We start from the raw sequence: 12,280 nt of genomic DNA on the forward strand, positions 1-12,280 counted from the left end.
ATAATTATAGATTTAAGTTTATTTAAATTAGTTTCCGTTAATTTAAATTTCAAATTGTAACGATAAAATTTCGTTATAACTTGTTGGAATCATCTATTCATTTTCTAGTACTTTCCTGAATTTCTTTTATGTTCTTTTGTTTGCTTATTTTCATGTAAGTTCTCACTCTCTTTGATAACAACCCCTTTGCTATTGTCATTGTTTTTGTTCTTGTAGTAATGCGAGCGCATATCTATGTGAGTGTGTATGTGTTTGGCAGCCACCAGATGAATAACTTAATGGTCGTAGATTCTTCTAGCGTTGTCAAAGAATGTTCTGGCGTTGCCAGAATATTGTAGTGCTGCCAGAATGTTCTCACATTGCCAGACCGTCATATATAAAAGCGCTCGCATGCTGCTAACGAGTCAGTTTTAATTAAAGCGTCAAACGAATAACATCAGTGTGAACGAATTGTAAAGTGAAGTCATAGTAAATAAATTGTAGATTAACGTTATTGAAACGAACAGTCGGGAAATTAAAAACGCCTAAATATAAAAACGTAACAATATGTTGCAATTGAATATACTCACGTATAAAACTACCATATTCCGACCATAGATTTGGATTACGATACAATTTGTTTTCCAAAGAGTAAAAACGCCGTTGTGATATTTCAAAGGAGGACCCCAAAACAGACGGATCTACCTTGAATGGCAATCTGACAATAAATTTGTTACTTACAGGGCGCCTTGTCGTTGTTTCTTTGAACATTTTTTAACACTCCTCTTCCTCGACTGTAAAACCTTGCGTGGGTGATGGTGATCATTCTTCCACATTCCAAAATCTCTCTAGAATAGTCTCCAGCAATGGCTCTTCTGTCATCTTTAACTTACTATATGGTGGTTGTGAAGAAACATGAAAACAAATCAGCTGATCTATGGTTTTGTTCTAATGTAGATGATGTATTTAGATTAATGACGACTGTGGTGAATTTTTTTTATTTAGTGTTCGTTTTTCTTGTTTTTGATGCAAAGAAGAGCCAACGACTATCCAGCCTAGCCTTGTTTTTTAGAGAGTTGGTGTGTTTCCATTTTTTATTTGTCCGACGAGCAGTAAATCATAAAATAACTCAGCTCCTATGAGCAAGTCTATGGGTCCCTGTAAATAAAATGAATTGTCTGCGAGTTTTACGTTGGTTGGAATTCTCCACTGCTTAATGCCAAGTGCGTTCTGAGGCTGGTATGATGTTATGGATGGAATGATTGTAGCAGAGATAGAAGAAGAGTAGTCAGAAGATAAAGAAGTTACGGCAAAGCTGCAGTTAAACGCGCCAATGCTGTTATGCGCTATTCCATTTACTTACATGGATATTTTTGTGCGCGGCACCCGTAAGTATTGTGCAATATGTTCTGTGACAAAATGTAATTGAGATCCCGAATCCAATAGGGCACATACATTTATTGATCTTCCTTTTGACGATTTCAATTCAACTTGTGCTGTCCCAAGTATAACGGTGCTATCAATGTCAGAGATATGTAGTGAAGTGGCTGCTGTAGATTCTGGTGGAGTTATCGATGGTGTTGGTTGTGAGGGCAAAGGTGGAAGCACCGTGGATGGCTGTGGCAACGAAGGTGACGACGATTGTTGTTTGTGTAATGGTGTGTGACATCTATTAGTCGATGGACATTTAGAAGCAAAGTGATATGTACCAAAAAAGTTAGGCATAGTTTTAGATTTTTTACCATACGAAATCTCTCCGTTTCTTTCATCTCAATAAATTTGCGGCAATTGAATGGGTTGTGGGGGGTTGAAGATTTACAAAAACAACATTGGGTAGGTGCATCGAGACTACGAAAGAAGAAGCAGACTTCTTTTTTGCTTGAAATGAATTGTTATTGGGAGTTTTTATATGAAATTGACGATGTTTAATTTCGTTGGTTAAAATTAAATCCAAACTCTTACATCTTCTTTCGAGAAACAAAGAGAGATCTGTAAGCTCTGGAAGCACAAGTTCATGGTTAGTTTCTCCATTATCCCAATTGGAGAAAATCTCTTCTTCCCACTTAGTTTGAGTGTCTGCATCGAGTTTTGAGACGATCATATGGAGCAAAATGCCATTTGATACTTGTTCTCGTGAAGCTATTGTTTGAAGGTGTCATTTCCAAAGCCTGTATTAATCGCGCAGCTTCATCGGTAAGACAAAATCGCAAATATTGGAACTTTGATATGACAGAAAGGTCGGAATTTTCGTGGACTAATACAAGAAACATATTGTAAAAATCCGACCATGTGGTGTAATCGCCATTGAATTTAGATAACTGCAACGGAGGTAGTGATGGCCGTTGCGGCTGTTGGGGCGATGACGTAAGTATTCTTCTGCTGCACATACTTGGCTCAGTAATATTTAGGCGGAGATTGGACATTCGTCCAAGAATACATGATTTTATTTTGAAATGCGCATCTTCAAATATTGAACGATGTGTTAAAATAAATTGTGATTCGTCCAAAGATTCCAATTTACCTTGAGCTGATTCAAAGGCTTCATGTCGGCGCTCCAACAATGATAATTTTACCTCTAGTTGGTGAATTGTTAAATTTTTATACTCAGCCAAATTACTTGCTTCATTCAAAACTTGCTTCATTATATTATCCCGATGTAATACCTTAATGTGAATTAGGTTACTGGAATTCCCAGGTGTCCCAGTTGTTTCTTCTAAGACAGACATGCCTTCTTTGGACATGATGTCTTAGTTGATGATTCACAAGTTGCAGGGTCCGGCTCGAAGGACCTTATGGTGAGGACAAGAGCTTTTTCCTATCCTTTATTGTGAAACCCCAATTAAAAAACGATATTTTTATTCAGAGATTCAATACAAAAATTCACTTTATTTCAGAAAATCAACTTCTTTATTTGACGAATGACAAGCAACTACTATATGAACTCATATCACTATTTCTATGTTGGATGGTTTGTAAAAAGTTATAAAAAACGGGATTCAAAAGCTACAAAATTATTTCTTTTTCTTTTGGTTGTCGCTTCTAACGGCTGAGTTATTGTTGGTAGCACAATTGATGTTACAACATTCTATGTTTTGTTAGTACGCTGATGGGTCTGTCAGTGCAGGAAAACAAATGACCCAACTGGAACATGCTTCGTTATCAGTTTAATTTCCAACAGACCTTTTGTTTTTAATAATTTTTAGATTGGAAAATTGCTATTATACATTGATATATGGGAGCAACCGTCGTACAATGGTTCAAGCCCACTTTGCATACAAACGGTTATGGATTCAATCCTGGTTTCGACTAAACACTATAAAGTTTTGCAACGGTGCATAGGTGGATTACTCGCTCTGGAATGTTGGTGACATTTCTGAGTGTTTCAAACCTACTCTAAATTTTTCATCGCAATGGAAAATCGTGTTCAGGCTCTGCTATTAAAAGGAGATTTCTTATCTTTGAGTTTCCTGCATGGAATCGGGTGGCACTCAGTGACAAGAGAGAAGTTCAACACTGCTGTATCATAAGGGACTGAATAGCCAAAGTGGGCCTGAAATAACGGGCTGCCACTATAGCTAACCTAAACTGTGCTCGAATGTTTCACAATTGGCAAAGTTCACCTTAAATGTGAGTATTAAAACCAGGATAATATTACAACCTTGCTATTTTACTAAATACGGTCTTAAGAGAATAATGTATGCTTTTAGTTTTAACCATTTTAATTTTTGCTAAAAGTACCTATTTGAACTTTGATGACGTCTTTCAATACAATACCTATAAATAAAAATAGTTTACAAAATACAATTTTTTGTCATGTATATTTGATGTGAGGTGATTTTTTTATGTATTTTCATCTACTGAATTCGAATATAGAAGTTATGGCCTGTTCCTGTATATCGAACGAAAGCTTGATTTCGTATTCCAAACGAAAGAAATTTGATTTTTGTTCTTTTATTTCGAAAGGCAAGTCACTTCATATTTTGTTGTCGAGTAATAAACGAACATATACAATAAGTGCCAAGAAAAAAGTAAAAGCATTGTTAACATTTGAATGAATGCTCAGGCCAAAAATCTAAAAATACTCATTTTTAATAATCAATGTATTCTCATACAAACGAATCGAATTTTCAAAAATAGAAAAACCCAAATTCATTCGAATTCGAGTGACTGCCTTTCTTTCGAACTGGTTTTCGTTCGATATACAGGAACAGGGCATTAGTTTCGAAGACACTTTTTTCTGGGTGTACTGATTTAGTTTTCACTTTAGCGATTTTAGCGGCTAAACTCGAACTTAATACCCACCGTAAATGAAAACCTAGTTACAACAAAGTTTGTTGAACAAAAACAAAACCTGAATTCAGTACAATGTAACAAAAGAAGACTTTACAAAATTTACCTGTGAAAACTAAAATATCCTGTAAAAAAACTTACCTTTTGAACTCATAACCTTGGAAAAATCAAATTATTTAAACCTAAAACTTACCTTTTAATTCGTAACCTATACTTACCATTAAAATTATAATTATACATATCTAAAACTTACCTAATGTTTACAACTTAATACATATCTATTGGGAACCATATACTTACCTTTGATAAACAAAATAGCACAATACTTACCCAGTGAACTAAATCAATAAAACCGTGTGTTCAAAGTTTCTTTGAACCGGTTTTGAAACACTGTGCGTAGCGGCACAAATAATTTTTAATCGTTGGGTCCTTTTGCTTTTCTATTTGCTTACCTGGAAAGTTTGACCTTTGATCGATGCTTGTAGTTTTGTCGCTAAGCTTTGTTTATGCTGCTAAGCATCACTCAAGAGGGCAACGAACCAGTCTTGAACCGACCATCAATCAACTCGCGTGCGTGCTACCGATCTCCCCCCCCCGCGATAAGTTACGAGTGCAGTATATTAGTATTGAAAAAATAAAACAAACTTTGAAACATATAAACATTGAAGTGAACATTTAAAAATAAAGAACATTTACAGGTAAACTACGAGTGAAGACAATTAATACACAGTGACACATAAAGACACATCAACATATTAACCCATTCCCCAATCATAAACCCAAAAAGAAAAGTGCCGGCCACTAACAAAAATCATCAGAACAAAATCACAACACAAAATACATACATTTGCCTTAATACTATATTGCACAAAAATTCCATGTAAATTACACATAACATTTTCACTTATAACTATATTGCACAATTCCATTGCACATTGTGAGTAACGTAAAAAGTAACCCTTATTTACACCATTTCCAAGATTTGAATTTAAATTGAATTTTATTTTGTAAATATTGCTAAACTAAAAGATAAAACTTAAAACCTAATTTAAAACTTACATCTAGTAATAAATAATGAATTAAAATTAAAATTACACCCTAAAATAATTGTAAATAAATATTCCTGAATTTTCATATTAAAAACTAAAATTTCTTCAAGAGTTATAATTTCGAAAGGCAAATTAGATTCACTTTCCAGCTTTTCATTAGTTCATACCCGAACATTTTGGTCCATTGCGAACCGGATTTGTGTTTTTTAAATAATTAAAAACAAAACAAAAAAAATTTTGAAAGTCTACAATTTTTTTCTCGGTGTAATGTGATTTTTCCAAGTGTATAAAAACTAAGTGACCCAATAATTAGTTTGTTTAAAAAAGAAAAAAAAAACTTAATAAACATTAACTTATATTAAAAAATAAAATATTCTAAATAACCCAGTGTAATATCAGTGTCAAATAATATCAATGCAAAAAAACCCTTTACAAAAGACAATATTGAAAAACATTCAAAGTGCCTGTGCCCTTGCAACAAACGAAAACCAACAGTACCAAAAGAAGAAATAGAAAAATCAAAACAACAACAACAGTAGTATACCAGCCAGCCAGTGATCCATCGATCGAACAACAAGCAGTGAACAACGACAAATATTCATATGCATATACAAGCACACACACAAGCAAAGGGTAACCAAAGTGGCACTACAGTAAGTAAAATAAAGGGTTGTTGCATTGGTATGATTGAAAAACTTTAAATTGTGGAAAATAAAAAGTGGACGTTGGACAATTATTTTTTGATTTTTTTTGGAAAAAATTAGTGAATTTTGGAAAAAATTAGCGTTTTTTTTGGAAAAATTGAAAATTTGTGACCCATTGTTTGCGTGTGTTTTTTAATAATTTTTCAATCAATTTGGCAATAAAAAAGCTTGTTTTCACGTGAAAAGTATAAACAGTTTAAAAAAAAATTTTTGGAAAATTAAAAAATTAATTGTTTTTCGTGAAAAATTTGAAAACTTGTTTAACATGCAAAATTGATTGAAAAATTGCCCGTGAGTGATCCAAAACCCAAATTAACCCATTTGTTTAAAAATTTTACCCAACACAACAATCGGTTCGGTCGTGCAAAAAACAAAAATAAAAACTTTCAAACATTAAAAAATTTGTGAAAAATTTGACAAGAACCGTAACAACGGTTTTTATAAACTACAAATTGTCCAATAACAAAAAACAGAACAGTTTCCAGTGGAAGGCGACAAAAAACAACAAAACCCGTCACCACAGCGACTCAACATCAAAAATCGACGCAAAAAAGGTAACGGATCACACCAATTTTTGGACACACACACACCTATTACAAATCTTCAAAGTGAGCACAGTTTTTTCAAGTTTTTTTGTTTGGAACACGATATAAACGACTCGACCGTATGACACAATTTTCTTCATGACACTTACAAAAATATGATAAAAATTTTATCAAAAAATTTACACAAAAAGTTTTTTGTTTTGTTTTCGGGAATTTAAATTTGTTGAAATTTAATTAAATCAAATCATTTTTGGAATAAAATTTTGACCGGTAAAAATTTACACATAGAGAAATTTTTATTAAAATTTTTTGGATATTGAATAATTTTTCGAATTTAAATTCCGTTTTTTGATTTGAAATTAAATTTTTTTTTTGAGAATAAAATCCAAATGAATATTTGAAATTGTAAAAATATTGATTGGGAAATTTTACGATTTTTTTTTCGAGAAAATAAATTTTATTCGTTTTGGAAAATTGGAATTATTGGCGCTGAAAAAAATTGAAATCGACTCATTGAAAAGCTGAAACGAAAATTAATCGACCCAAATTTGTAGTTTTGATTTTTTCAACTTGTATTTATTTTTTGTATTTATAAATCTTGGTGACCCATATTTGTAGTCTTTGGTTATATCTTTGTAATTTTCAAGACCCAATGACCCATAAAAAGGTAAGGAAAATTACAAATTTCTTCTTTTAATAAACATATATAGTTGATTTTTTGGGCACCAAGATAATTTTCTTTCTTTTTTCAGTGATTTTGTTGACACATTTTTTTTTACACTTGATCTGTATTTATTATTTTATGCGATTTATCGCTGATTTTAATTGAGCATCGTGCTTTAAAAAAATTGTTTGTTTGATTTCCTGTTTTTTGGGAAATTTTAATTAATTTGTTTGACCTTTTGGTTTTGGGAAATTTTAAATTTGTTTAATTCCTTGCCCTTTTGGAAATTTATTGTAAACGTTTTTTGAATATCCAGTCTTGGGGAATTTTTATAAATTTTTTTTTACGTAACATTGGCCCAATTTCGTCTACTGACCCTAACTCGTTTTTTGTTAGATTTGATTTTTTTGTAATTTTTTCGTGATTTAGAACCCACAAATTAATTTCCGACCCCACGAATTTTATCGTTCGCGAAGATATTTACATTTAATATAGTTTCCTGTAGAAAATTCGGATTTCCTTGAGTGAAACTAAATTTTTCTTTAGCGAAATTTGATTTATTTTAGTTTTTTGACCGGTGCAAAAAAGTATTAAAGTACATCATGGATAAAATTTTAAAAGAAAAATTTGTTAATTGCTTAAATGATCTAGTTGACGTTGAAAGCGTTTGTTCTGTTAAGGCGGCAACCGAGGATCTTCATGCGTTAGAGGCAGCTCGAGTGGAGTTGAATACGTTATGGGATCAAGTTAGGCGGGCTTACATAAATTGTCGGGATAGGACTCCAGATGAGGGAGAGACTCCGATGGATAAAGATAAGCTACGCGGCCATTATAAAAACGGTATGGACATTTATAAACGGGGTTTAAGTATAATTAGCACACAAATCTTAGCGCGTCAGGAACGGGAAAGACAGGAAAATTAGCTAGGGAATCGATGACACAAAACATGGCAGTAGACCCAAATTCGACCCCAAATTTGCGATTGCCACCATGTGACACAGACATTTTTAAGGGCGGATATAGTGAATGGCCAACATTCAGAGATTTATTCTCTGCAATCTACATCAATAACCCACGATTGAGTACAATCGAGAAGTTATTCCATTTGATCCAAAAAACTTCGGGAGAAGCGCGGGAAATCATTACCCTAACTAATGAGGGTTTCGATATAGCTTGGAGAAATTTAGAAAGTAGGTACGAAAATAAACGAATGCAAGTTAACGAACAGCTTAGGATTCTTTTTAATTTGCCCTCGGTTTCAGTTGAAAACGCTTCAACAATACAAAAATTACAGCGCACAATTAGTACTTGTACACAAACTTTGGAAACTTTACAAGTAGACACGGGAGAATGGGACCCAATTTTAGTATACCTAGTTTCAACAAAATTGCCTCGCACCTTTTTGGAGGAATTTGAGAATAGTTTAGAGGATTGTTCGACCCTACCAAGTTGGCACGTATTAGATGAATATTTGTCACATAAATTTAAAACTTTGGAATCGGTGGGAAATATTAAAACTCAAAATTCGAAATATAATCAATTTAAATCTGATTTTGATAGAAGGGGGAGTCGCGTAAATATTTTTCACACTAATGTAAATCAGAAAATAAATAATTCTGGTTCAAGACTCAGTAGTAATACGCAAGCCGATAACAATTCAAGAAATAGTAATCCTAGTCGCAGGCATAATGAGAGCGTTTGTCCAATTTGTCGGACAAACCACATGCTGCGAAATTGTCCCAAATTTTTGAAAAAGTCGATTAATGAAAGAATTCAAATAGTAAAACAGTCGAATCGTTGTTATAATTGTTTATTTGAGAATCATGGAGTCCGGGAATGTAAAAGTCGTTTTAGTTGTAGGGAATGTAATCAAAGACACCATAACTTGTTACATAAGGGTAATGAGGCCCGCGACCCTACAAACACAAGAGACGGTACATGTGCTGCCGTTCTCAATACACTTGTTCATCATAACCGAGACACAGTACAACCTGGTACAAGTACTGGAGCTCTCAACTTAGTTAATCAGGATCGAGGTGGAGCACAACCTAGTACAAGTGCTGCCGCTCGTTCCAACCTTGTTCAACAATCAACAAATTTACCCTGTATACAGTCCACATCGAATATTGAAACGCCTAGAAAACACCTATTTCGGAAAAAATGAAAAACAAATTGCAACTTCCTACAGTGAGGAATTTAGTTTATGTCACAGGCTTGAGTGACACCGTAGCCGAAACATCGACAAAGGCTTGCGTTTTTCAACTTTGTTGACGTATCGATCCTAGTTTTGAGTTAGAAGTTTGGGCACCCGTGTTGAAGACCCTTCCTTCTAATTTACCAACCCACAACCTTAATCGTTCTCAATTTGAAGATTTTAAGCATCTTAGTTTGGCGGATCCTCGATTTTATGAAAGTCGACCCGTTGATATGCTGATCGGTTTAGATATAGGACCGCTTATTTATAACGTTGATATTCCAATGAAAACATTTGGATCAATTATAGCGCAAAATACCGTATTTGGATGGATCGTTGGTGGACCCATTCAACAAAATATAGAAACTTCAAAACAAATTACTCTTTATAATGCATCCTCTTTAGAGAAAATTATAACACGTTTTTGGGAGGTGGAATAGACCCCAAAAAGAATTTTGAGGTCAGCAGAAGATATATATTGTGAAATTAATTACAAATCTACGACAAAACGTAATGATACTGGAAGATATATTGTGACCCTTCCATTTAAAAGTTGTTCAGAAATCGGTGCATCGAGAAATATTGCTCTCGCACAATTTTATCGTATGGAGAAAAAACTTTCCAAGACCCCTGATGTAAAGGCTCAATACGACGCTGCCATTAGGGAATATCTCGAGTTAGGACAAATGAGAAAAATTGATCCACAAAACATACATAAGACCCCTCATTACCATTTACCACACCACGCAGTCATTAAACCAGATAGAGTAACCACCAAACTTAGGGTGGTATTTAATGCTTCGAGTCCCACTTCAAATAAGAATAGCCTAAACGATATTTTACATACCGGTCCTATTTTACAACAGGACTTAGTTTTACAAATTTTAAATGGCGTTTTTTCAAATATGTTTTCAACGCCGATGTAACGAAAATGTATCGTCAAATACTGGTAGACCCAAAGCAAACTTCATTTCAAAGAATACTTTTTCGATTATCTGAAAATGACCCAGTTGAGGATTTTGAATCGTTAACCGTAACCTTTGGCAGAAATTGCGCCCCATTTTTGGCGATCAGAACGCTGCTTCAATTAGCGGAAGACGTTCAAGATTCACACCCTTTGGGTTCAAAAATAATTAGAGAAAATTTATATGTCGACGATGTATTAGCGGGTGGGCATACTGTTGAAGATGCTATCACCGCTAGAAAACAATTAACATCCGCTTTAGATTCTGCTGGTTTCGAGTTGAGGAAATGGACCTCTAATGACCCTCGTCTTTTGAATGGCCTAAATCCCGATTTTTTGTTGCCTGTCAATTGGTTGGATCTTTCTGAAGGATCGTCAACGAAGACCCTAGGCATATAATTTCACTTTTAAAGCGTTTTGTCGACAATCGCAAAATTCTTTGACCCTTGCGGATGGTTAGCCCCAATCATTGTCGTTGCAAAACTAATAATGCAACAAGTCTGGTTAGAAAAAATTGGGTGGGACGACACTTTGAAACCTGTTACCAATATGAATTGTAAAATCTTTGCGAAAAATAATTCGGTGATTGACACAATATCCGTACGAAGATGGATTCATTATTCGCCATCAAGTACCATTGAAATTCATGGTTTTTGTGACGCTTCAGAAAGCGCTTATGCTGCGACACTTTACGTTCGAGTCGAAGATGGAGACCGTGTAGAAACTTTTCTGTTAGCAGCCAAGACCCGCGTGGCCCCAATCAAGAAAATTTCTCTACCTAGATTAGAGTTATGTGGGGCAGTAATGTTGTCAAAATTAGCTAACACTATAATTCCAAATCTGCAAATTTCTGGATTTTTGACCCATTTCTGGACTGACTATGATAGTTTTGGCTTGGCTTCAAAAACCGCCGTGTTCTTGGAGCGCGTTTGTAGGAAACAGGGTTTCTGAAATTTTAGAAAATGTAGGTAGTGAAAATTGGAGTCATGTGGACTCCGAATCTAATCCAGCAGATGTAGCCAGTCGTGGCTGCTCTCCAGATGAATTGAAGACACATCATTTGTGGTGGACTGGCCCATCGTGGCTAAAATTGCCAAGAGATCATTGGCCTAAACATCAACTTAATTGTGATACAAACCTTGAAGATAAACAAGTGAAAGTTTTTGCGACATCCACATTTGAGGACCCATTGACACGTTTTTCATCTTTGCCACGCGCATATCGTGTTTTATCTTATGTCATGCGTTTTTGGCGTAACACGGGCACAAACCGACTTCGAATTTCGTCGGAAGAAATTACGGGCTCAGAACTTTGGATATAAAAACTCGTCTTATAGTCGTTACACAAAAACATTATTTTGCTGAAGAGTATACAGCGTTGACCGAAAAGAAACGACTCTCACCTAGTAGCCAACTCTTACCTTTTAACCCTTTCATTGACGCGAAAGGTTTGCTTAGATCAAACGGTCGGTTAGTTCAATCACCTGCTCTTAACTATAATGAACGTCATCCAATTTTAATTCCATATGATTCTCGGTTTGCACTTTTATTTGTCGAATTCGTTCATAAAGTAACAATGCACGGCGGAAATCAATTAATGTTTCGCGTAATTTGTTCCGAATTTTGGATATTTCGTTTAAAGCAATTAGTTAAAAAAGTTATCCATAACTGTCGAACTTGTGCTCTCCATCAGTATAAGACCCAGACACAAATTTGGCATCTCTTCCTCCAGAGCGCACTATGTTATCTAGACCCTTTCGAAATACAGGGGTAGATTTTGCGGGACCCTTTGGCATAAAAAGTATTACAGCTCGCGCCTGTCTAGTTACCAAAGGATATGTCGGCATATTTGTTTGTTTTGCAACTCGAGCAATACACTTAGAAGCTACTAG

General features: G+C 34.6%; 1 protein-coding gene across 1 annotated transcript; it reads left to right on the forward strand.

Moving 5' to 3' along the window:
• The first annotated feature begins 10,878 nt into the window (after positions 1-10,878).
• Positions 10,879-11,710, forward strand: LOC142239793 (uncharacterized). The gene is made up of 2 exons (XM_075311558.1): positions 10,879-11,320; positions 11,400-11,710. Exons 1-2 carry the CDS (start codon positions 10,879-10,881, stop codon positions 11,708-11,710), a joined length of 753 nt encoding a protein of 250 aa, XP_075167673.1.
• Positions 11,711-12,280: the final 570 nt, after the last annotated feature.

Source organism: Haematobia irritans, chromosome 5 (assembly GCF_050003625.1).
Source record: "Haematobia irritans isolate KBUSLIRL chromosome 5, ASM5000362v1, whole genome shotgun sequence".
Taxonomy (NCBI): Eukaryota; Metazoa; Arthropoda; class Insecta; order Diptera; family Muscidae; genus Haematobia; species Haematobia irritans.